At 45.5% G+C, this 26,154-nt stretch overlaps 2 protein-coding genes across 5 annotated transcripts in view; one reads left to right on the forward strand and one right to left on the reverse strand.

Annotated features, from left to right (window-relative positions):
• Window positions 1-1,553, forward strand: part of LOC138205520 (probable ribonuclease ZC3H12D) — an 8,816-nt gene extending 7,263 nt beyond the window's left edge. Inside the window, exon 7 of one of the 2 annotated variants that reach the window (XM_069161533.1) lies at window positions 177-1,553. In XM_069161533.1, the coding sequence (XP_069017634.1) occupies window positions 177-1,051 (875 nt within the window). In that variant the 3' untranslated portion in view covers window positions 1,052-1,553. The remainder of the gene's footprint in view (window positions 1-176) is intronic. The other variant, XM_069161534.1, reaches the window with a different exon arrangement.
• Window positions 1,554-1,710: 157 nt separating this feature from the next.
• Window positions 1,711-26,154, reverse strand: part of tab2 (TGF-beta activated kinase 1 (MAP3K7) binding protein 2) — a 40,465-nt gene continuing 16,021 nt past the window's right edge. The window contains exons 2-7 of one of the 3 annotated variants that reach the window (XM_069161532.1): window positions 16,653-16,843; window positions 13,129-14,854; window positions 10,883-11,043; window positions 9,591-9,684; window positions 8,324-8,404; window positions 1,711-7,374 (exon numbers count right to left, since the gene is read on the reverse strand). In XM_069161532.1, coding sequence (XP_069017633.1) covers window positions 7,235-7,374; window positions 8,324-8,404; window positions 9,591-9,684; window positions 10,883-11,043; window positions 13,129-14,854; window positions 16,653-16,754 — 2,304 coding nt within the window. In that variant the 5' untranslated portion in view covers window positions 16,755-16,843 and the 3' untranslated portion in view covers window positions 1,711-7,234. Of the gene's footprint in view, window positions 7,375-8,308; window positions 8,405-9,590; window positions 9,685-10,882; window positions 11,044-13,128; window positions 14,855-16,652; window positions 16,844-26,154 lie in introns of all 3 variants that reach the window. The other 2 variants (XM_069161531.1, XM_069161530.1) reach the window with 2 other exon arrangements.

Raw genomic sequence — 26,154 nt, forward strand, 5'->3', positions numbered from 1 at the left:
AATGGCCTGCCTGTCAGTCAGTGATCGGGGCTGAGAGACACCTGTTTGGGGCCCTGCAGGGAATCTGGTTCATTCATCTGTGATGCTGAATGTGTTTCCAGCAGTGACAGGAAGTGAGGACGCTGATTTACAGTTGTTCATTAACACACTCATGTTCCATTTGATCCTTCTTTCAGGTAAGAAATGTACTTACGGAGTGAAGTGCAAGTTCTACCATCCAGAGCGGGCCAACCAGTCGCAGCTGTCTGTGGCCGATGAGCTGAGGGCTCTGAGGGACCGAGCCAAGAACTACTCCCCTGCTGCATATCAGCCGGAGCACCGGTACAGCTCCTCCACCCCTCCACCCCCAAACACAGACGACCCGTCGCTCAGGGCTTCGCCCGGCGAGCAGTCCGTCTGTCCGAGGGACAGCAGCCTGCCCCGCTGCCCGAGCCCCGGTGTGGATGAAGCCTTCAGCTCCATGGAGAGCTCCTTGTCCAGGCTCTACATCCACGAGCAGCTCTACTGCCCGGAGCACCTCCTGCACAGCTACAGCAGCGGGGTGGCCAGCTACAGTCTGAGCCACGACGACTACTCCCTCTCCGGCTCGTATGGCGGGAACACCCAGAGGCCGTGTGGAGGTTACTACCCACATCAAAGCAGATCCGTGTCCTGTGAGCCGCCCGTGTGCAGCCGGTGCCAGTGTGCTCACCAGCAGAGCCGACTGTCTCCAAACCGCCACCGTCGCCAGCCGGAGTGGAACTCCTGCCCAGCTCTGCCTCCACATAACGGGGAGAATCACACCCACTGGTCAGAGGAGCCCTTCGCACAGCCGTCCCACGGACACTCTCACAGCCTGCCCAGGGACCCGTGGGCCCACGGCCGCCTGTCCGACGCAAGGCTGAGCCACCGGACCGAGAGCCCGTCCAGCGAGCAGAGGAAGGGCCTGAGGAGCCAGCTGAGCACGCTCTTCCCGCAGAGCATGGTGGAGCAGGTCATGAACGCTTACCCACAGGTCTCGGACATAAACGAACTGATTTCTCTCATCCAGAGCCACAGAACCTCCTTTTAGAGTCCACGGGCTGTTTGGGTTCATTTAAATTGAGCCCACGTTAAAGTTGTCATCCCAAAGTAAGAACTGAACCAGAGAACATTTCTTTAAAAGACTGAATTTTTTTAAATTTTTTTTTACACATCATACAAACTCACCCTTAATACGAAGCATTATAAAGTGACTTTCTGATGAAGTCTGGAACATGTAGCAGACCAAATGCTCTCTCTTTATCCCAGTGTAAAGGTGCAATGCACTACGCTCCATACAGCTACTTACTGTAGCCGACAGATGTTTTAACAAAGCAGCATGTGTTGTTTTCTCATGTTGCCTCAAAGTGAGGAACACTATATTCTGTACTTCTGTAAAGATGAATAAATATAAATAACGAAAGTGAAATAAAAGCCCTCAAACCTTTATTACGTTACAGATATTAGTCAGATGTGCTCATACAGATGTGTTACTGCTGCTCCCTGGTGGTAAAAGCTTTAAAGTGCTGCTGATCAGTGATGAAGAAGCAGGTTTGTTTCTGTCACATATAAAGCCCTCATTACCTGCTGCAGCACGCGGAATCAGTGTGGACCAATCAGAGCAGCTGCAGCCGAAAGATCGCTGAAGTTCACATACATCCACCTGAAGTGAACTAAAACTAAACACACATATAATAATAATAATAATAATAATAACAATAAACTTTATTTGTATAGCACCTTTCATACAAGAAATGCTGCTCAAAGTGTTTTAACAGCAAGAAAATGACATGCAGTGTTTCACATAAAAACAGATATAAAGGAACATTTAAAAATATATAAAAGAAATGAGAGATACAGATAAAATGCATAAAAACGAATACAAGTAAACATGATTTGGGTCGTTCTCTAGGATTCAGTTCATGATATGAAGTAGTGGAAACAGCAGTTGTAGCAGGTTTAAGTCTTGTACACTTTTATAGATCTTTACTTCACACAGTCTGTAATATTAGAATATTATCCAGTAATACACCAGAGATTAAATCTCCTGTTCTGATGTGGTCTCAGTAACTTCTTTAAGGTAGACTCATCAATGTTCCTCACAGAATTTGATGTATTCTGTGATACAGTCTGTCATGCTGTTGATGTCCTCCCCATGTGGTCCACACAGCACATCCCAGTCCGTGGACTCAAAGCAGTCCTGCAGGGCGTCTTTAGCCTCCTGTGTCCACCTCCTCACAGTCCTGGTGGTCACAGGCTGCCTCTGTACCAGAGGAATATACTTGGGAGTCAGCAGGACCAGGTTATGATCTGATCTACCAAGGGGGGGGAAGGGCAGTAGTACTGTATGCATCCATGGCATTAGCATACAATAAGTCCAGGGTTTTATTGTTCCGGGTGGGGCAGTTAACATACTGGTGCAAAGTTGGCAGAGCTTTATCCAGACTGGTTAAAGTCTCCAGTAACTGCCAAAAATGCACCGGGATGCTGTGTCTGAAGTTTGGACACAGTGGAGTAGATGGTGTCCACTGCTGCCTCTACGTCAGCTGATGGAGGAACGTACACAGCGATAACAATGGCAGACGAGAATCCCCACGACTAGAAGTTCAATGTCCGGGCTACAGAAACGCTCCTTCACACACACATGGTCGGGATTGCACCACCTCTCGTTCACATAGACTGCAATCCCTCCACCTTTCTTCTTGCCGCTCTGCACAATGGAGAGATTTATAACTAAGTTTCGGCTTCGGATTAATTGATAAACCTGAGTGGAAGATTGCTGCCACTCCTCCTCCTCGGCCTGAATCTCTAGGAATATGATAATTAATATGACTGGGAGGAGTTGCTTCATTAATACTAACATGTTCTTCCTGCTTCAGCCAAGTCTCTGTGAGACAGAGTAAATCAATCTGATGATCAGTTATCAAGTCATTTACTAACAGAGATTTAGACCAGAGATTTTTTTGAACCATTAATTTGGTAGGATCAATTTTTATTACATTTTTATTGATAGATCTTTCCTTGAGTTTTTTTTTAAAATATAGGTGGTCTGGGTACAGACACAACCTCTATAGGATGTTGAAGGTTTTGGGTGAGTGACAGCTCCAAAGAAGCTGCAGAGGAGCTCTGCGTCCTGGCCTCAACCCTGGGTGTCATGTTTTAGGGCTGTTAAGAGACATGACCATATTTCTGGAAAGAAGAGCTGCACCATCCAAAGAAGGATGGATGCCGTCTCTCCGGATCAGACCAGGTTTTCCCCAGAAAGTATTCCAATTGTCAATGAAGCCCACATTGTTAGCGGGACACCACCTCGACAACCAGCGGTGAAGTGAAGACGTACGGCTAAACATATCATCACTGGTCCGGTTAGGAAGGGGTCCAGAGGAAACTACGGAGTCCCACGTTGTTTTTGCAAAGTGTTAGAAAAATTACTCAGAGGCTCGGTTCAAAATCAAACACATCGGACATTTTATTCTTGCAAGAAGGAGCAACTACATGCACCCTCAAAGAGAGGTGTCCAGCAGTGCTCTCAGATCTCCTCCGTAGGGCAGCTTTTATACAGTGTGACAAACAGTTGACAGTCACCCCCATTCCCTTTGTATCTGCTTTCGTATGGTAATACTGAGTTGGTTGTAGGTCACAAGATAAGGACACAGGGGAGTCGTCAATTAGATGCGGAAAGTAAAACAACAAAGGAATCACTTGCAAATAAGACAGACAACAAAAGAGACTTTTCAGAGCCTGCTTGACAAGAGACTTTCCGGAGGCACAATGCAAAACAAGAGGAAGAAACTAATCTTTTTTTCCATCACAAAGTTTCACACCGATTCCACATTAACTTTAGTGACCTCCGATTGGCGTAACCGGGTGTCGTTACTACCGACGTTAATAGCAATCTGACTGTATTTACGATTAGCCTTAGTCAGCAGTTTCAGGTTTGATTCAATGTCGCCCGCTATGGCCCCGGGAAGACATCTGACTCTGGCCCCGGGAAGACATCTGACTCTGGCCCCGGGAAGACATTTGACTATGGCCCCGGGAAGACATCTGACTCTGGCCCCGGGAAGACATTTGACTCTGGCCCTGGGAAGACATTTGACTCTGGCCCTGGGAAGACATTTGACTCTGGCCCCGGGAAGACATCTGACTCTGGCCCTGGGAAGACATTTGACTATGGCCCCGGGAAGACATCTGACTCTGGCCCTGGGAAGACATTTGACTGTGGCCCCGGGAAGACATCTGACTCTGGCCCTGGGAAGACATTTGACTGTGGCCCCGGGAAGACATCTGACTGAAGGGGTCGGTGGTGAACCGTGGGCTTCTGCTTGGGACTATGCCTCCATCGTACTGCCACCCAGCCGCCCGGCTGTTCGGGTGCTGCGGGGGACCGGCTCACTAAGCCTGTAGCCCTGGACAGCTGCACACCCACTACCTGGTTAGCTCCTACGGCTAGCTGGTTATTTAGCATGGTGCACAGCCGCGATTCTAATTCAGTGACCCTGGCCTCCAGAGACCTAACTACACTACATTTATGTATGTGTGTGTGTATGTGTGTGTGTATGTTTGGGTGTGTATGTGTTTGTGTGTGTGTATGTGTGTGTGTATGTTTGGGTGTGTTGTGTGTGTATGTTGTGTGTGTGTGTGTGTGTGTGTATGTGTATGTTGTGTGTGTGTGCGTGTGTATATGTTGTGTGTGTGTGTGTGTGTATATGTTGTGTGTGTGTGTGTGTGTGTGCGTGTGCGTATGTTGTGTGTGTGTGTGTGTGTGTGTGCGTGTGTTGTGTGTTTACGTAACTTTGTAAAATCCTTCGGTGGCTCAACACACTGATTTCCTGCCTTTCAGCTAACTTTGCTCATAAAACTATTTCAGCTGATACAGTTGAACTAATCTTCGCAGGAAGTGATGTCGTACTCATGTGTGACTCATTTATCAGCAGTGTGACTTGATAAAGTTCCTCAGAAGACTTAATCCACTTCCAAAGGTCGAGTTCTTCAGGAGTTAAATGATCCTGGTGTTCAATATGCAGCATGCTGCTTTACTTCTGTATTTGTAGATGTTTGCAATGAGTTGCAGTGGAAAGACTTGGAAACATCTCCATGACAGACACACTGAAACCTTCTGATCTCTACTGCCACCTAGTGGAGAGAACATCCTGAACCAAGCATCACACAGGCGCTTAAACCACTAAGAATAGATTTTTTTTTTAATTATTTTTACAAATAACTTATCTGTTACAAAGACAGTTTTCCCAGCTAAAATCAAAAAAACACTTTAGATATCCAAATTATTTTTTCCATTTAATAAAACATGAATAAACTGCCTCTTCACACCAAGGTGCAGATAAAGCTGAAAACTGGTTTCTTTGGGCTGGAAAAGAAAAAAAAAAAAAAGAAAAAAAAAAGTATGATGTAAGTGCTTAAGAGACAATAATTGTTCTTCTACTGCTAGATGGGTTTAAACAATACTAAGAGTTTGGTTTTAAAAATGGCACTTGGATGTGACAGGATAGATTATCAATACAAATTCAAAGGCACTAATGCAACATTTCACAAATGTTGAAAACAAAACAAAGTAACTACTCCACATTTAAGGTAACTTAATGACAATAAGTAAACTTTAGAAACACCCTCGTGAATAAAAGCTTAGGAGGATGAACGGAGCCAAATGAGAATAAGAGAATACAGAGTGGACAGCCATGTTGTGCTTTCACTTTTAGGGACTTTTTTTTTGTTTTTAGTTTTTTTTTGTTTTTTTTTTGCCTTGTTTGCTTCCAAGTTGTAACAGTTCTGACCGGTTTTAAAAGGCACGCGACCCATGTGACTATTTTTACATCCACAGAAACGTATTCACTGTTCTGTGTGGTACCTCAGAAACCCAATCCAGGCGCACAGCAACATGAAACCTTGTAACTCCATCAGCTGTTCCAGGAGCACTTTGACATCCGTCCTGATTGTACTCTCTGCACGGAGGTGTGGTTGTCCCCAAACATCAAACCTACATTCCAGTTGTCAGATAAGATGGTGGCAGTTTGCAATTTTTGCTTTTAGACCCGTTTCCCACTCCCCCAACCCCTCCCTCCCCCCGAACAGTCCCAAACATATTTGGTGTCCTGGAAAACAAAAACACACACACACACACACACACACACACACACACACACACACACACACACACACACACGAGAGAGGAAAAAAAAAAAAAAAAAGAAAAAAAAGCCTCCTCCACTGCCTTTCACTTTGCTGCATCTGCAGATCGTACACAGGAAACTCAGCAATTCCACAAGCGAAGAACGGACCGGGTAGACGTAGCTTCATGTGACTGCTCTGCTCCTCCTTCTGCAAGGCTTCAACTCTCACAGAAATCAAGTCAAAAGCTTAAACAGGGAGCAACGGTGCTTATTCGTTTGAAAGAAAGGGAAACAAAATAAGACAAAAAAAAAAAAAAAAAAAGTTAATAAAGTCTATAAAGCTATACTTACAGGAAATACAAGTGATTCATAGTGTGAGGAAGAAGGTTTTTAAGGCACATTCTACAATTATGTACAGTAAAAAGCTGAAGGGGAGTTTCTGCCTCCGTGTACTGTACACAAAGCATGCAACGTTCTTTTTTTTATCAACTCGTGATTGAAGATGCAGGAGAGGGAGGCCAAGGGTCCGACCGCCCCGTTTGGCATCCTCTAGAAACGAGTAGTCTGTTAGTTCCCTTCGGATGGAGAGAAGTGGCTGAACACAGTTCCCAATCCCGCTGCTCACGCCACCACAGAAGAAGAAAAAACCTAAATATTCAATCAGCAAAAGGCACATTGGCACCTGTGTTGTGTGTGTGTGTGTGTGTGTCTGTCTGTCTGTCTGTCTGTCTGTGTGTGTGTGTGTGTATGTGTCTGTGTGTGTGTGTGTGCCGTCACACTGCAGGGCCACGCTAGTAATACTGTAAGTAGGAGCAGCGAGGGTTCCCCGGGGTGAAGAGCAGAAGAGAGTCTGAGGTGAGGTATCATGTGACTCTGTCGGCCTTTAGGGAGGAAACTCCAGCTGTAAACACTATCCAGTCACGCCTTCGGTGGACAGCCGTCTACAAACCTTAGAGAGGAGAGAAACAATGAAGGACCACAGGCCGCACGACGCACGATGACGACGCTCCCTCCGAGTTTTCATACATCTAGGAACAAAAGAGAAACAGAAAGGAGCCTCGTCTATTCTGGTCTGCGAGACGACAGGAAGTCGCAGCCTCGTTGGCTCAGAAGTGCCGCGGGAACTCGCACTGTTCACAGCGGTTGAGGGCCGGGTGGTTGAGGAAGGTGCAGGCGGTGCAGCTCCACTGCGTCCCCTCGTCCTCCTCCTGGTCTGCGATGGGCTTCGCCGTCTTCCCGCCGGAGTCTGAGAGGAGGAGGAGGAGAAGGACAGGGGGTTGGGGGGGAGTCAGAGTGGGGTGTGACCCTGGAGGCCAAAGGTCACGTGGACATCAAAATGATTGACATATTAGTGTGGTGAAGCATTCATCTGGTTGTTGTGACCCCCTTCTAGCGCCGCTAATGCCGTTAGCTTCTGTCTGCAGTCTTCATAGTGTTGTGCAGCTTCTTCTTTCTTCAACGTCCTCAACGTCAACAGAAACACGCACGGTAACGTGAGCGGTTAAACTAACAAAACATGACGCGAGACGAGTCGCCACGGTGAGACGAACTCTTATTAAACACCACATGTGTCGTTAAACTGCTAAAAAGACGTAATGTGATATGATTGTAGTGTTTGTGAACTTCAGTGTGGAAGACTGTTTTTATATCTTCTACAATATCTGCCATCTCTCCTTTGAAACAGTCCTGTGGGCTGCTGAAGCCTTCAGCTGTGATTGGCCATCACTAGTGAGGTGTAACCAATCAGGTCAAGAGGATGGCTCCACCATGAGTTCAGAGGTCACATTATATCTACATCCTGTCCTGTCAGGCCGGGACGGTGGACAGGGACGGACAAAGATTAGAGTGCAGGTACAACAGGACAAGTGAAGACATGAAGACATGAGTGGTCAGAAAGGCTCCATAAACTCACTGTTACACACACACACACACACACACACACACACACACACACACACACACACACACGCTCTCTCTCTCTCTCTCTGATGGTGAAGTTAGTACATCAGTAAACAGTGTGAAAACATGACGGGGCAAAAATAAATGAATTTCTATAAAAACAGAGTGGACTGAATCGCGGCCACACATCTGAGCTGACTTCACGAGGAGCTAACGCTGATGCAGTGCATCCAATAAATGGCAAACGTCTGACAGCAGCATGCAAACTTTTGTGAACTTACCAACGGATAAAGTACCTTTGGGTTTGGGAGGGACGGGACCGAGGAATCCAATGTTGTCATAAAAGTTATGGATGACACTGGGATTAAAGTGTGGTCCTGTACAGATGGAAACACAACGATGGGTTTAGACTTCACACACTGGATGAATGTTTATCTAAAGATGTGACCGGTGTTCATTTATGCGAAGCCTTTTACATTATTAACTCATAATGGCTACGAACATAATGATAAATGCAAATATGTAACATTTACAACAGAACTGTCCTACTTTAAAACTGAAAAAACACATTCGAAGGATGAAACGATTGACAGGAAGTTTCACTCTGAAGTTTCTTTAATGAACAGCTGAGATCGACTGAATTGATGCACGGATCAGAAAATGGTTCTCAGCTGCTGAGACTCACTTCTGGCTCGCAGATGTAAGTGTTAAAAGTTACAGGGAAAAAGCCAAACTTTTATTTTGAAGGACATACATTGGCCACAACTCTGTAGCCGTTTGCTGCCAGCGTTGCCATGACAGCGATGACCATGACTCCCATCTCAGCAGCAGTTGGCTCTGATTGGAGCATTTGTAAACAGGCCTTTTAACATCAGATTTTATGCAGCTGGATGTCGATTATTTAACCTTGATGAGCATCTTGCTCTGTGAACACGTAATATTTTGACTTCATGGGTTTTTAGGAAGATTCCTTCATGTGTTTTACTTTTTGTCCGTGAAGATAATTTGAGTGGCTCAAACATTTAGGTTGTGACCTGATGACGAAGGAGAAATGTGTCTCCTGAGGCCGACCAGCTGAGAACCGCTGGATTATACTGCACACATCTGCACATTTCAAATCTGGGATCAGTTTTTCTTCCCTTCATTGTTTCAGATCGCTCGCTACTTTTCCTCATGACAATGAAAGTAAAGATAAATAAAGTAATAATGAATACAAATCTAAATGATACAAGATGACTGATCCAGACAATCCCTTGTTGTAATTGATAGATGTTTGAATCAGACGGCTGGAGCTTGTTTAATGTCCTCCTCCCGTGTTACTGGGCTGCCAGGGGGCCAATAAATCCCTCGTTACCGACCAGCAGCAGGATGTAATCCAGGAAGAGCTGCTAGTTAAAGCACAAAGGCAGCACCTTGACAGCGTGTGCCGAGAGGATGTGACCGATGTGCTGCAGCTACGGCGCTCCGATCACATCTAACCACCTTCTGCTAACTTCATCACGTGCACCGGCTGAATGCCAACAAATACACAATCCTAGAGGTCAGAGACGGACGGGTCGATACCTCGTGTTTGAAGGAGATCGATTTCCTTGCTGAGGCAGTCGATGTCGATCTGCAGTGACCTGTTTTTGCATCGCAACTGCTTCATTTCCTCGATCTGAAAGAGAACAGGAGAGAAAGGGATCAGAGTGGGTTGGTCTCGGTAAACACTGACCCAGGAACAGCTGAGCTCAGCGACACCAGCCAATCAGCCTGTGGGACCACCTCCCCTTCTGGAAACTCGATGTAGAAGTGGACCGAATGGCCCGACTCCAGGAGGAGCAGCACTTCATCTGAACCCCGACAGCCCAGCTGGAAATGTAACCCGTCGCCGTGCAGAAAATAAACATGAAATATTTGTGGTGACTTCATGCTTTCTCGTTTAACTTGCACACTTCTCTTACAAATATCCGCACAAGCTGCTGTGAAATCAATCTGACAGAAGCTGTGTGTTCTGTCAGCCTGAGAACGTGGAGCGATATCGTCCAAAACAGAAACAGACGCTGCAATCAGCAGAGTTTCAGAGCGTCGGAGCGCCGACGTGCTGCGAGCAGGAACTCTGACCTGGACGACTCGGTCTGATCAGCCTTTTATCAACTCTGAGGACTCCTCATCACATTCAACTGCTCCCTCAAAACCATGTTGAATATAAGCATAGTTGGAAATGAATGAACAGATGCCAGTTAAAATTGTTGCTTAAGAGTGTCTTGACTTTTCCTTTTCAAACATCCCAACATGGTTTTATTTTGGCTGGTGTTAGACGGTTTATATCCCGATATATCACAGCACATCCCGCTATTTCACAATATATCCCGATATAGTGTGTGTGTGTGTGTGTGTGTGTGTGTGTGTGTGTGTGTGTGTGCGTGCGTGCGTGTGTATACGTGTCCCTGCTGTGTCCTAATTGGAGTTTTTTAAGCTTTTGTTTCTTTATGAATCTTGTTGAGATCATAATGAAGCAAAAGGGAGGTTGTTTTGTCTTCTTGAGTTTTTCAGGTGTTTAGGAGGTCAGCTGATCCATTTACGGCGAATCAGGTCCGCCCGTTCCTCACAAATAACCTTTGGACTTTTCCCTTTTAAAGGTGGTTAAATGAGGAGAGTTGTTCCGTAGTTATTACTGTCCACAACAATAAACGGTCTAATGTGTGGTATCTATCGGGCCTCAAGGACCAGGAAGAATAAACACATCGAACTGGAAAGTCTGGTTCAGCCTGTGGCTCTCTGAAGCATCACCAACTCATTTCAGCTCTTACTATCACATTAAAGCAAAGTTCAGGACACATTCATATCTTTCTGGATCTCTGAGATGCTCTTACTGAAGGAATCTGGGAGGCAGAGTTGGATCTCTCCAGCCGTCTCCTGGTCAGGTCGTTCTCCATCTCATTGACCTCCTCTTTTAGTTTCTCCAGCTTCTTCTTCTTCATCTCCAGCTCGTGCCACAGCCGCTCCATGCGGGCCTTCTGATGCACCAACAGTGCTGTTCAGAGGACAGAAAAGCAGTTCAGTGTTTCGGCAGCAGCTCCCTCTGAGCTGTACACACTTAATGAAAAACACAAACACAACTGAAGCTGAATCTTAATAAAAGGAGGGGAAGAAATACAAGGAATAGTTTTAGAAATAATAATAATAATAATAACCTTCAGTGTTGTTTTTGCTATTATTATCATATTTAGAAACTCCTTGTATCTAAAAAGGGAACAAAACCAAAACTCAAGGCTGTTGTCTACTGACAGATGTTAACATCCGACGGTCAAACCAGTTGAGCAGAAGTTGCTGAGCATGAAGACGACATTCGACTCGTCAGTCTGCATTTCATCACCTGCTGTGGTAACCGGAGGAGATCCGACTCATCCCGGCTAGCAAACCGCTGCAGGCAAATTCTGCTGCAACGATTTCCAAAGCCGAACCTTTCCCATGCACATCTCAAGTCTCTGCAGCACGTTTCCAGGAATTCATTGTACTTCTTACATCTGTTGACAAGCTGTAACACCTTCGACTCACCAACTCTGTCTCTCCTGCCACTTCCCTTCTGTCTGTCCTGAGGAGGAAACCGTCCTCCATCGCCAGTCTAAACACCAGCAGCTCCAAAGAAATGTGCAGAGAAGCCAGCGCAGGATCTACTGACATTTACTGATTCCATGTTGTACTGTGATGTGGTGATGTGTTGCTGTGCTGTATTCTTATGAAAGGAAACACGCCTTTAGATAAAAGTCTTTGCATTATTTCACCCTTTCATTCGTTCCATTCAGTGTGATGAGAGGCTACTACTTCCAACACCATGACGTCTCCTCTGAAATACTGTTTAAAACTTTCATTTTCAGGGCAAAACCCTTCAACTACGTTCTGTCATTTTAAGTAAGTTGTGCAACAGATGACTGTCGGTGTTTCCTGAAGTCTGTGGGAGACGTGGTCGCCCACATTTGGAGGTTTTGGGGTCATCTCCCAGAAAATTCTACATTTATCAGGTAGAAATATGCAATTTGACAGTGTTTTTACCATATCGGTGTAAAGCTTTCCAAATATTTGGAGCATGTCATGTTATGCGTTATGCTAATGTTATTCTGCTGCCAACAGTAAAAGACACGGTCCTGGTGACACCTTAACGACAGGTGAGTGTGTATCAGGTGCAGCTTTGAATGAGACTCAGCCGAGCACCCCAGCAGCGGTCAGGATCCAGCTTTCCAAACCAAAGCAGATAAAGAAGGTGAAGCCGAGCTGCTGAGGGCCATCAGCAGAGGCAGCGTGGCCGGGCGAAGCCCCTCTTAGTGGTAGTCACCAGAGTGCAGGAGCCACAGCTGGTGACTCACTCATAATACAGGCAAAAGCCCAAAAAAGGAAACAGCAGTGCGCTCTGACATGTTTGACTCACACGACGGAATCTGCTGGTCTGAAACACAGCGTTTAGTGTGGAGGACTCACACCACCGTCATCCAGCCGGTCCTCCACTCACCTTTTATCTACCGTGTGGAGCTGAACGGGCGCAGCAGTGTTTCCACCACGGCTGAACAATGGTGACAGCAAGGATACAGTTTGGCTCAAGAAACAGATTGGAGGAGATGTTATGGAAAGAGACTTTTAAAATCACACAGGTTACTTTGTAGTAAAATGACTTTCCTGGCAGAATGGAGTGGAAAAAGCATTTAGGCCTCGCAAAGCAAAAAACCAACCTGTATACTTTTATTCATTGTTAAAACAATCCTCGTCACTGTGCAGACGGCTGCAGAGGAAGCGCACTCTTTCCCCACTTGACCTTTCAAACAAGCAATAAACAGAGAAGCAAACAGCCCGACCGAGACATGAAAGGAAGATTCCCAGTGGAAACATTTCTGTCTATTTGGTCTCGAGGCGTTAACTCATTATCTAAAGGTTTTTGCAAACTTGTTAGCAGACGAGCTGATCTGTGAAAACACCCGATAGCAGTCTGCAGAAAAGTTACTGTGCAAAAGGTTTTTCAGTGTCAGAAGGACTTTATAACAGTGCTGACTGCCTACATACTTCTGTTCCATTCATTTTCACTGGGGAACAGATTAGTGTGACAGCGACGGCGCTCAGCTCTGCTCACCTTGTGTGTACGCTGCATCATCAGAGCCCATGCTGAGTCTGCGAGGCTCGCTCGGCCTCTCCCTGTGAGGCGACAGCGGGTCTGACAGATGCAGGGGGTCTGGCTCCACAAAATGGTGGTCTGAGGGGAGGCTGAGGAGTTTGTTGGGCTCAAAAGTCGGGGACACGACTCCGGGGGACACCGCTGGGGGCTTATTAGGAGACACGGTGATTTTAAAAGTGTATTTGGTGTTGGGCTGAGTCACAACCACGCGAGGGGAAGAAGCTGTGCCCCCCCCTCCCACAGAGGCACGGGACTTAGGTGGATGGTGGTGGATGTAGGCAGGGCCCATGCTCACTTGGCCCCCCATGTTCCTGGCCCCCGCGGGCCCCTGCAGTGGAGGGTTGGCTGAGATGTAGACTGTGGGAGGGTTCCTGCCCCCGCCATCCTCGCTGGAGGCGTTGGCAGAAATGTAAAACTTGGGTTGAGAGCGGGAGCCGGCTGAGGCCACGATGGCCTCCTCCGAGGCGGCGGGAGCAGCAGTAGGCGGGCTGGCAGAGATGTAAACGGTGGGCTGGCTGCGACTCAGACCCGGGCCTCCGATGGACAGAGGGGTGGAGGGGACGGGGGCCACCCCGGTCGAAGAGGAGGAGGAGGAGGAGGAGGAAGGGCAGGAGGAGGAGGTGGAGGATGAACGGGGCCCACTGCTCGTCCGCAGCACAGCTGTGGTGGAATTGCTCCTTTGAGGAGATTCAAGTTTGATCTCAATCTGATTCTTCCGTGGACCAGTGGAGATGTTCTGGATGTTGTACTGGCTGATGGTGGACAGCGAGCCGGGCATGACGGAGGAGGAGGACGCGGAGGAGGAGCACGAAGACACACCGGAGGAAGACGCCTGGCTTCCGGTTGGCAGGATGGAGGGAGCGTGGGAGTTTGTGGGGGAACTGATGGGCATGTAGACGTGGGAGGTTTGATGGCCCTGGGTCTGGGTCTGGTTCTGGGTCTGGTTCTGGGTCTGCTGCTGTGAGGTATGCGAGGAAGAGGAGTGCTGAGGGCCAGACCAGGAACCGGACAGGGAGGAAGGATGTGAGATCTGGTAGATCTGCTGCTGGGGCTGGGAGGTGGGGCTGTACTGGGCCCTGCCCTGCTGGTGGTTCTGCCGGGTCGTACCGGACTGGCTAACGTAAGGCCGGATGTAGATAGAGTTACCCTGTGGACTGCTGAGGCCCGACTGCGGCCCGCCGTGTATGTGCAAAGACGTGGGGGTGTTGCGGCCCGTCTGGATATTGGGGGCCAGAGTCACGGTGATGGGGTTGAAGCGGGGCGTCTGCTGGGCCCCCAGACTCGTTGCCTTGACACCCAGAGGGAAGAGTCCGAGGTGCTGCGGAGGCTGCGGCTTACGCGAGGGCTCCATCATACCAAACACATTAATAGCGGAGGGCACCTGCACCGGGGCTGACTGGGGCTCCTGCGGAAAGAAGTCACTGTTGGGGGCCTGGCGCGTCTGGAGGGGCCCGTCACTCAGGCTGTGGGACAGAGTCCGGCTGCCGTTCATCCTCAGGCCGTCCCGAACCGGGGCCACGTGCACATTCTGAGACTGCAGGCCCAGGTTCAGCTGAGTCATGTGATTGGGGAGCCTGCTGAAGCTGGGGTCGTCAGAAAAGCTCAGGTTCCCTTCTTCACTGTACAGGTAGCCCGGACTCACCTGGGACAAGTATTCACAGCAGGCGTCTAAGTTGTTGTTGTTCTGCAGCAAAGACAGAGACAGGAAATAAACTGCTGCAACATTTATGTTTCAGACGGGAACTCTTAACAGATGAAGATACAAAGATGAAAATGATATATTTGAGCAATATTAGACGTGAGGGGGCGTTTTAAAGCTTACAGACATACTGACCGCATCACTGTCAAGCCAATAATCACCTTAAAACACACTCCTGTATAATATAGTGATTATACAACAAGTTATAAACTAAATAAAACATGTAATCGAAATGTTTTCATATTGTGGAGAAATTCACTCTGAAAATATAAACTTTTTGTCAGTGTGATCCCCGTTTCTATGGCAACAGACAGGGTATGACTAAGAACTGGAAAAAAATCAGTAGACTTATGTAACGTATGTAATGTTTATTACTCCAGGAAGTAGTCCGACCCTTAGCAACCACCTAGCAACAGAGAGGATTTCTAGTCTTCAACTGAATAAATACAGAACATAGAAACACTAAACTGCTCAGCTAGCTCAGTCTGGTTGGAACAAAGATATCTGATGAACAAAGATATGTTATGAACTAAGATATCTGATGAACAAAGATATCTGATGAACAAAGATGTGATGAACAAAGATATGTGATGAACTAAGATATGTGATGAACTAAGATATCTGATAAACAAAGATATCAGATGAACTAAGATATCAGATGAACAAAGATATCTGATAAACAAAGATATCAGATGAACAAAGATATCTGATAAACAAAGATATCCATGGACTCGTGTGTTTTTAACATTTTAGCTCCGTGTCATGTGTTCAAACCAAACCGGTCCAGCTAGCCGCCGCTAGGACTGTAAGTGTGTGACTATCCGTGGTGTTACGGTACGGGTGCTCGGAGCGACCAAAAAGGACCAAAAGAGACCCGACTTCACCAAATGGGTCATTTAATAGATCTACCACAAGTAGGAACTACTTGTATTATATGAAACTCAACTCTAATTATATATTCCTATTGAGGAGGTGGGAGGTTTCTAGTGATGAGCAGGGTGTGATGTCATCATGATTTGTTCCACATGCTCAGTTGACCAATCAGATCTCTGGGGCGGAGCTACTGGTTGTATAATCCTGTTTTTCAGTGTACTGTTTTATTGCATGCTTCAACCAAAACATTCTTAAGTAGCTTCTTTATCAAGCGTACAGCTCATATCAGAGACATTTTGTCTTACTGACAAATCCTTATGATTTAGGAAACATAGCAAGCAGCTAAAGTTATGGCTGTTTAATTTGGTGCACCAGCCATTGAGACATTAACACACAGAGGTAATGACAGTTGACACAAAACAGGCCTACCTGAAACACAACACTGCTAAATTTATGTTCAGTTAACACCGATTTATAATTTTCCCTTCACATATTTCCTTAAGCTTGTTTCTCATGATCGTGTATTTAATTGTAAATCTGTGTAGATTAATTTCTGTCTCTCCAGTAGTAACATCTGTGAGGTAATTTATATTTATTATAAGATGCTTAGAAGTGGAGCCTCGCCAACACTGGATTTCTTTTAAGGCTGACACCGATGTCTATATATATATATATTTATTTTTTATTATTTTTTTTTTACATGAACATAAGGTGGAATTTTTGATCCCTGAAATGTTCCATTAGATTTATGCTGTTAAAGACCTTTTACAGCAACTAACCAATAAAGGATGTAACGAAGACAGTTTCTACATGACTATAAACATATTTCTGACATCTCTACTGGAATTTCCCGTTACTTATCAATCACACTTCAGTACTTCTTTAGCGTCAGAGGTGTAAAGCTGCTCACCTGTAGGACACACTGGGAGACAACACCCTCGGGGACTTCAGGGAACTTTTGGCGCAGGTCATGCAAAACCTGAATGTTAATCTGGTGGCTTCCTTGTGCCATTCGTATGTTGCCAGGTCAGGACTGTGTGTTCTGTTCAGCGCTCTCGGGCGTCAATCGTGGCAGAAAACCGCCTTCATTTTGAACATCTTCTGAAATGAAACAAAGAAAACAAAACGTCCGGTAAGAAAAACAATGCTGTCTCAATGTGACTGTTGTACAGAAATAAAGATACATGAAGAATCCCATCTCGGTCTACTCGGAGGGAAATCTACACTTCGTCATACGAGCCGTTTAAGTGTTTGAAGTGTGTTTTGTTAACATTCAATGTAGGAATAAGCAGGTCCAAGAGGCAGCGAGGGAGCCAATGTGGTGTACTGCAGCTCTGCTCGACCAAACATCCCTCAGCCGTTTCAGGTTGTCCATTTCATTATGCCTGGGAGCTTTCAAAACAAAATTTCAGAGGTCCTCAATGAGAAGAGACGGGATTCATTTCAGAAGCCTCCTCACCACAAAGCTCCCGAAAACAAGAGCAGCCGAGGGAGGAAACCAGCCTCTCCAACTGATCCCAACGTCAACGTTCACTTCTTTAGGAAAGCAGAGGGCCGAGCAGCAGTCTGGTCTCCACTCAAATCTCCTCATGAAGGTCTGGTACGTTCCTACGTGAGGCAGCTCTGCAGAACTTGATTCCTGAGAATCCCGCTGCTGTTCAAAGACATGAAGCAGCAGGGCTCCATACACTGTTTGTCAATGACACACAAATCTAAGGGACTCTTTATTTGTTGATTAACCCTGAATGAACCCACAAGGCCATGTCAGCTTCGTGTGCTCCATATTTAAGATGATGCTCATTTCTTACGTGGAACAGCAGCATAAAATAACAAAACATTTCTCTTTCAGGTTCTCCAAAATGCTTAGTTATAGATTCTCATTGCAATGATATATGAAAACCAAACCCAAAACAGATGACTTCTGATGTTTATGCTCTTATTATCAATTTGATTTAAACAGCTATTAATCGCTGAACTGTTGAAACCGGGTTCCGTGTAAACTGGCTGAGAAACCATAAATGATCCCGCTCCCACATCGTGAGGTCTCTGGAGGAGCATGTTCTCCTGGACGGTCCGGCACCGTGTGCAGCTTTAATCCGTCCTCTACACGGCTTCGTGTCCCGGGAGCAGAACCTGTTGTCTTCCTAATCTGCTCACGTTTCTGTAGTTTTGTGCTTCTGCGGTGAGTAAACGTTGTTGACTGGATGGGTTTTTCTTTTTGTCCGTTTCGTGGTTATTGTTGTTTCCTACTTTGTGCTGCAGCCTCCAGTAAAAGTTAATGCAGCTGCTGAACTTGCGGCGGTCTGCGAGCGTCTTCGGTCAGAAAGAAGACCGGTTGCTCCTCGGCGACCCGGTTGTGGCGAGACGGACCGCGGTGCAGCCGGTGGAGATGAGGCATCGACTTTAAATAATGCGATTCATTAAAAAAGAAGTGTCCGAGACGGGAAAGTGGAAAATAGCCTTCTGATTTGTTGAGTTGCCATAGAAACACTTCTGTATTTCTCACAATTAGACTCAACACCACCACAGGCTTCACGTTCCAAAATGGCAATAAAACTGAAACGAAACCTTTTTAAAAACATTTATCAGAAGCGAAACATTAGAACCTTGTTGATGTATTGCGGAGCGGAGGTGTTAGACTGCGTTGGCTTTAGCTGATTTGAGTGAACTGGCCACGGACTCGGTTATAAATGCTGGCAGGTGAGAGAAGCGCGTTGGCCGGAGGGGTGTTCGTTCACCAACAGTGCTCGGCTGTTTCCTCTTCTCATTCTCAGCATAAGCTATACTCATACCGGGGGAGCTGGCCAAGGCAACCACACAGTTTTACTACTTGCCACTGTGCAACTTCACAAGATCAGTCAAAGCACGGTGGAGTCGTGTCTCCTTCGCTGCATCGATCCAGGTTTTAAACAGCGAGTCCAGGAACTGATCTGATCTCCTCCAAATGTTGCCTCTGCGTGAAGGAACTAGAAACAGACAAAAGCGTCGTGCAACACATCAGTCAGGAGAATTTGTACGTGTAAGTGCATGACAGCCATGTTCTGTGTTATCCAACACTTTTCTTCTAACCGCATTCTTTCGAAACATCTTCCTGTGGGAGGTTCAAACATGCCAATCAAAACATTGTGTGACACGAAACCCACCCTGTTCTGCTCTGCACTGATCAATGCTGCGATGCAGAGGAAAGGAACAAGTCTCCTGACAGAGATCTTAATACTTACACAGAGTAAGTGAGTTTTGAGGAGGGGAAATAATCCAGAACAACATTCACAGACACTTAAACACACTTATTTAATGATGAGGGAATTCAAGAGTGCCCTTTAAATCTCACTGGACTCGTATTTCTGCCCAAAAAAAACTAAGTATTTATCTGAGCAACAGTGTCTGTCTTATCCAAGTCATGAGGACGTGTAATGTAATAACTGAAAAGTTGTAAATCAGGTGCAAAACATCCGTCTACAGCTGATAACAGGGGGAGGAGCTACTGGGCTACTGTCAATAGCAGGTTGCCAGCGGGGGAGGAGCCTAAAGTCAGATGAGAGCTGCGCTAAAGAGCTTGTCAACAACATCGGTGGGGAGGAACAGCGCAAGGAAGCTTTCAGTGACTGAACGTGGAACAGAGGAGATGGATTTTATATTCTGGGCTGCCAAAATAGATTCAGTCACAAGTTAACATAAAAAGAATTTAACCATTTAATGACATTCAATTTCTGTATAATAAAACCTCAGAAGCGTCTAATAAATGAGGCTCTAAAAAGTTCCATCGTCTTTTGAAATATAAGAAAATCCTAAGTTTTACAATGACAAGACATTCAGTTTGAGTGCATCAAAAATAGAAGCACAAAAATGCAGCTTAAAGAGCCTGTAAATGCATCACAGAGGAAAACAGCATCCATATCTCAGATTACATGTTCTGAGTAAAGCCCTGCTGCTCCCAGTAAAAATGTTTTCCATCTCCTGCAGCAGATTAAGCGAATAAAGCTGTCAGAAAATGAAGCCTTTTAAGTGTCCAACTCCACACACCACTCTGGAGCCTAATACATTATCGGTTTACATGTACCTGTCTGATTTACAGGCCAGACACAAGACATTTCGAGGGCTGGGCAGCTGCACCGTGGTGGGAAAGGGAACTCGGTGCTTGGCGGCCGACCCAGTTACAGGTCAACAGTGTGGTTAGATTGTTTCCCCGCTTCAAAAACAAAAAGGTCCGCACCTCTTCACTGTCGGTAATTATAGGTCTGCAGCTCGCCCATGTGTGGGGGTGGCTCGAAGGGGGCAGAGCAGTCCTGGCTGTCCCTGAAGAAGGTGGTGGAAACGGGGCCGCAGGCCGTGCAGCGCTGCCAGCACAGATAGAGACAAAGCTTCCATTGCTGAGGCTGTTATTCAACGGGCCAAAGCATTGACCCACAGCCTCACACTCACTTCTGGAGGTAGCACGCCTGCCATGCTCCATCAATGGACTTATTCACTCTGCCCAAGCGAATGCACCTAAAAACGTCCCAACCAATTAAAGCCTAAATAAAATGGGAATAAGTAATCAACAGGAGCATTAGGCAGAAATATCTGCCCAGTACCTGATGCTGTAGCTGGTGTGATACACTGGTTGGTGCGACACAACCAGTGGATGCAAACAAAGAGGCTACACATGGCAACGAATGAACGAACACACACACACACACACACACACACACACACACACACACACACACACTCAAAATGTCATTCCATTCTTCAGCTTCTAGAGAGTGGAATGTCTGACCATGATTGTTTGGGACAGCGCTGATCTCTTCAAACCAAATCTTCAAATAATCTGTGTTGTGCAGAAAATGATAGTTCAAATACGAAAGCCATTAAATCCAGTGGAAACAGCAGGGGTCCCGTCTACACTTCATCAGAAACATCCTGTGCAGCTTTAAGGAGGCGTCCAGCAGCCCTGCATGAACCACTGAACTGATGCTGCATCACAATTGAAACCAATGAAGGGCCTAATTGGCAGAGGATGCCGTTAAAGGCTGCTGGCCGGCGCCCCACGCCTCCAAGCAATCAACGCACATGTATGCATTGATTGCACACGTGCACACTCACAAGAATGCTGCACTGTTTAGCAGCATGCACAACCAGCTACTGCTGAAAGTATTTAAAGGACCAATAGACAATCAAAATCAAGAGGTCATATTTGCACAACAGGAAATGAAGCTACTTGCTTACTTAATAACTTAAAAGAGGGTGATGTTGCACCAGCGTTTGCAACATAGAGCTCTTAAAGATAATTCAAAATACCAGTGGATTAATTTCACCAAAGAATCCAAAGAATGCACCAAACACAAAGCTGTTTATAGTTCAATAGATGTAATTTGTTGTAATATTGATCATTTTGCTAAGATGTAATGGAGACTGCTTCAGCGGTGCAACTTGCAGACTGCCACAAGTCATCCGTCTTCATTTTCTTTCTTCAATTATTCATAAACTTGTCATTCGTAAAGAATGAATTCTGATTCATATTCTCTTTTCGTACATTTAATTCAGATTCAATGAGTGTGAAGAACCACAGGCCCCCACAGAGCGCAGGAACACATGAACATTTTACTGTGGAGACAAGTCATCACTAAAGTGATGACCCACTAAATCATTGCCATTTCACCATAATAAATGTTACGAGACTGACTAAAACAAACTTTAAGATAAACTGCAGTTGTGTCATCAATGGAAACTTTAAACAGTTGTGCATCTTAAAACATCCTGAAACTTCATGTTAAAATGTCAGAAAGTTATTACCAGTTTATGTACTCAGAATGAAAGATTTACCAAATTATTGACATCAAATTGTATTCGACAATATTTTCCCTTCTTCAGTCTAAATTCATCGTATTAATGCCAAAACTACGAGACAACACATTGACTTTAAGTGTGTGAGGCTTGCACACGAGCTGTAGCAGGATGAGGCCGATCTTTTGTTCCAGGCTCCACAACAGAAACAAGCCACACATTATGTGCAGAACCCAAACTGCACTCAACTGGGCCATGAAGCCTCAGAGCACGCAGAGCTGGGATCAACTCACTAAGACGGCCTGCTCGGTTTCTCGTTGCCCAGTTTTGAAAAGCGTGTGCGAGCGTGTGCGTGCGAGCGTGTGCGTGTGCGAGCGTGTGCGTGCGAGCGTGCGTGTGCGTGTGCCTGGTGGGGGAGTGTGTGTGCAGGAAATCAAAAATTCTTCAGCACCGCAGCCTGCAGATGGTAGATGATTGGAAGCAGGCGAGGGCACCAGCTCCCCAGGTTGACCAACCCCTCCCAAGGCACTGTGGGAAACTGGGAGGTCTCCGAAACAGAGAAGCGCCTCTTTCCAGGCCTCTCCGTGCAATCAATGGACTGCCAGCTTTTTCCAACTTTTTGTTTTCCTCTGTAAACACATTAAATAAAGGCTGAAAAAGCTGCCTGGCTGGCTGTGCCTATCTCTGGCAAATAGAAAGGGAAGAAGTATTTAAAAGAGCTGCATAGGTGAGAAAACTATTTGTGAGAATACGTGCTTAGCTCAGACACTAGTTGACTCTGACCTCCCTCCTACCTTCAGGTCTCCTCCACTCCTTCGACACAGAATTACTGTGAACCACATTCCCAGCTCATTTACCAGCAAGTACAAATGTGTGTTTTCCATCAGGCGTCCTGACCGCTGGTTTCACCTGCAGCCACCTCGACCATGAGCACAATACTCACACTCATGATGCAACCTGAGACGAAGGGGTTTGTGGAGACATTGAAAGAAAAAGAAAGATAAGAAACCACTGACCAAGGTAATTAGCAAGAGCTTTCACAATATTTACAGCTTTTAACACTGATGCTGGAACTGAACTGTTGCCTGATACACAGACAACATTTTTCCTGGTTTGCATGTCTTGTACTGGCGACCTGTCCAAGGTACACCACACCTTCAGCCAGTGGCAGCAGGGACAGGCTCCGACACCGTGTCCCTGTGACCCTGTCCCCTTGTCCCCCTGTGACCATGTCCCCGTCCCCCTGTCCCCGTGTGACCCCATGTCCCTGTCCCCCTGTCTCTCTGTCCCCGTGTCCCTGTCCCCCTGTGTAGGATAAAGTGAATAGATAATGAAAGGATGGATGGATTTCTTCTTAATGGAGGCCTAACAGGGCAGCAGAATATTCTTTTCATTGGGTGTCTGCCTATCTTTTTGTATATTTAATTAAAAAAAAAAAAAAAAAAAAAAATACATTTCACTTACCAAAATTATAATTTCATTTTTATAAACAGTTCAGCAAAACTATGAATATATTGCTGGTAACAGCAGTTTTTCTCATCATAAGATTGTGCTGCTAAAAGGCTGCAGCCTGCAGATCAGAGATGAACATTGAGCTATTTGAAGAACGAGTCACAGCCACTTTGTAGTCTTTTGTGTAGGTAAACTGTTATTTAAGATTCACGCTATTAATAAATGGAGCTCCCTCACTCTCGCTCGCCCACTCACTTTATCGGCTTGTTAGCCTGTTAGCCTGCACGCTGCACCTAAAACGCTTGTGGTCCCTGTAACTGACAAGACTGCATGAATGGGGGAGTTCTTGTTCTTCAACACAACTGCAAACCAAACTTTCTGTCTTCAACTTAATGTCAAACACATCTGGAGTGCTGACCTGCTCTCTATCTGTGTTGTGATTCACCTCAAATAATGTCAGAAAATATGTTAGAAGATTTGTTCAAAGGCAAATGTCTGCACACGCAGATCTGCCAAACTTCAGGTGCAACAAATAAAATGGTTTAGTTGCACTAGACAAACTTTTGTTTGCATGTGCAACAAAAACGGTTTCACTGGAGCCGTGTCGACTGTGTGCCAATAGCCAGATAGCCACATATCCCTCGGTGAGTTTCTGTGGGCGAGTTAACAATCTCTAGCTGACTATTTTTTTTTAGTCCTTTCAAGAACACAGTATGTAAATAAAAAGTGAACGCTGGAAAATATTTGCAAAATCAGGATTTACATTCTTGATCACAATATTTTCAAAGGTTTGAATTTCCCCGAAGGTGCAGGTGTTTAGTGAGGCTGAGACGGTTTCTCTGAGGAAGCTTCTCGTTTTACTCTCCTGGGGCACAGAAACCTTAACTGCATGAAGAGCCTTATCTTACAAAACGAATCTTTCTGTTTGGTTTGCTCCAAGAGAGTGTGAATTAATAAGGATGGTGCAAAGCAAAAGTTCATGAGCCAAAAAGAGGATAAAGGTTGTGAAATAATGACGTGCCAGCAGGCACCGTGCAGTGCTTTTCCTTACATTGTGGAAACATCCGTTGCCAGCTGACAGACAAGCCTCAACACAGACTCTCATTGAACAGGTATGGCATAATCTATAAGCTAAACGTTCCAACCCTTGTCTTGGGAAAGGCAGGGTGTGATAGGGGTTATTTTTCCACCCAGAAACCCTTCAGTCCAAACCACGTGACCATGTACGTTACTTTCGCACCTTATTGGGAAAGCGTGCTTGGAAGGAGGCGAACGCTTCACAAACTGTTGGCACTCAGTGCGAGAAGTGCAGTTTTCATCCAAATACTGCCACAGGCCAAGAGAAGGGTGGAGACTTTAACCAACCAATCACAGCGGAGACGATGGGAGAAAAAAAAACAAAAAAAAAAACACAGCAATGCAAACCTTTAAAACGGGTATATAAAGCTGTTGGATGCATGTCTGAACACTTTCTATTTCACAGGAGAGCCCAGATCCAGCAGACTACAGCACCGAAGCTCTGGTCGGACCGAGATCAGCACATTGTTATTTTCTGCTCCAAATGAATTGACGGGTTGCATTATTCCCATCACTCCGTGTCAACCGCTGAGTCACCTTAAAACCCTTCAGCTGTTCTTCCAAAACAACGAGCTGCAACAACGAGGTGTGGAGCAGCAAAAGGCTGGAGGAGTGTGAGTGCAGGATGCCGAGGGGACATCTCTGTTGCTGAGCATCAGGAAGGAGGAGTGACAGCACAGATAAATGCCTTTTCCTGTCTCTTCCGAGAAGGCCGATGCAACTCGGTCACAAAAAGCGTTCTTCCTCTCGCTTTAAGCCCAACGGTCCCCAGGTCTGTTCTACCCGACCCGACCGCTGCACACCGTGAACACTAAACACAGAACAAAACACTTCACAAGTGTTGGACAATTCATTTTCGGTCTATTCACCAATCATTTCAACTCCTAGTTGGGGCAGTATATTATCAAGACAACGTTCATATTCCAACATGATTACTTGAAAACTGAATATTAAAGATAATAAATTGTAGTTTTCATCGTTAACATCATTTTAGATTACAAACTTCTTTTGAGGAGTTTAAATCACAGGCCTGACTCAAATCTTAAAGTGAGAGAAGCTGACCAGACAAAACCTGCCTGTTGGTAAATTTAGGTCATTGTAGGTGTATATATATAATAAGTAGTAATATCTAATAATAGTAAGTAGTAAATATATACATATATATATATATACACACATATATATACATATATATACACATTTATAACACATGAAGGCAGGTTAGTCTTCACGGTGATTGACATCTACTTGCCAAAAACAAAGCCAACAAACACCTACTATATAGCGATTCTGAAGACTATGTGTTGACATACAGAGGATGGGAGAGATTACAGAAGCTCTTCAATGGAAACACAGCCTTGAAAAATGCCAGAAAAAACATAATTCATCAAAACCTGAACATCAGGATCCCTTCAGTAGCCCGTGTGTGATTATACCCGAAGGAACATTTATTTCGGAGCAACTTCTAAGCTGTAGACTTTTACCGTATTTCTAGAGTCCCTCCAGGAAATCAGGGTCTTGCGATTGCCATAATTAACACAAATTCAAGCAAAATCTGCAATATTTGGGGAGCTTGCAATTTTTGTCATCAGCACAAGCTGTGCTGAAAGTAATAACGGCAAAAAGTAGGTCTTTCGTAACAAAACTCGCTTTATAAAATAAATATAAAAGAACTCCCTTTCTTCTTTCTCGACTACATTTTTTTTTCTAATTCCCGAAATTTTACACAAAAAACTTGCTTAAAACTCAGCAAGTGACATCACAATGTTTGAGAAAATCTGCCACAAAATCAAACATTTTTGACGACAACAATCACAAAGAAAGCGCTGCGTGTGTTGCTGGATACTGATGGATTCTACATCGTAAAGTCTCACTGGAAGAAGTTCCCTGATCACTTGTGTTATCACATGGTGCTGTATAAATAACATTGAATTGAATTAAATTGAGATGAAACGGGCAGTAAGCCAGTGGTGGAACAGAGGAAGGTTGACGGTGCCCAGAGAAGCACAGAGCAGCTCTGTTTTCACCGAAGAGGAGCTCTTCAGTCTTCAGTCCACAACAAGGAGTCATCAGTGACTCATGGACATGTGGCCGACAACCTGCTGGCCGCTGCTAAA

Source organism: Embiotoca jacksoni, unplaced genomic scaffold, assembly GCF_022577435.1.
Source record: "Embiotoca jacksoni isolate LCO1_2020_lvr unplaced genomic scaffold, fEmbJac1.0.p SCAF_29, whole genome shotgun sequence".
Taxonomy (NCBI): domain Eukaryota; kingdom Metazoa; phylum Chordata; class Actinopteri; family Embiotocidae; genus Embiotoca; species Embiotoca jacksoni.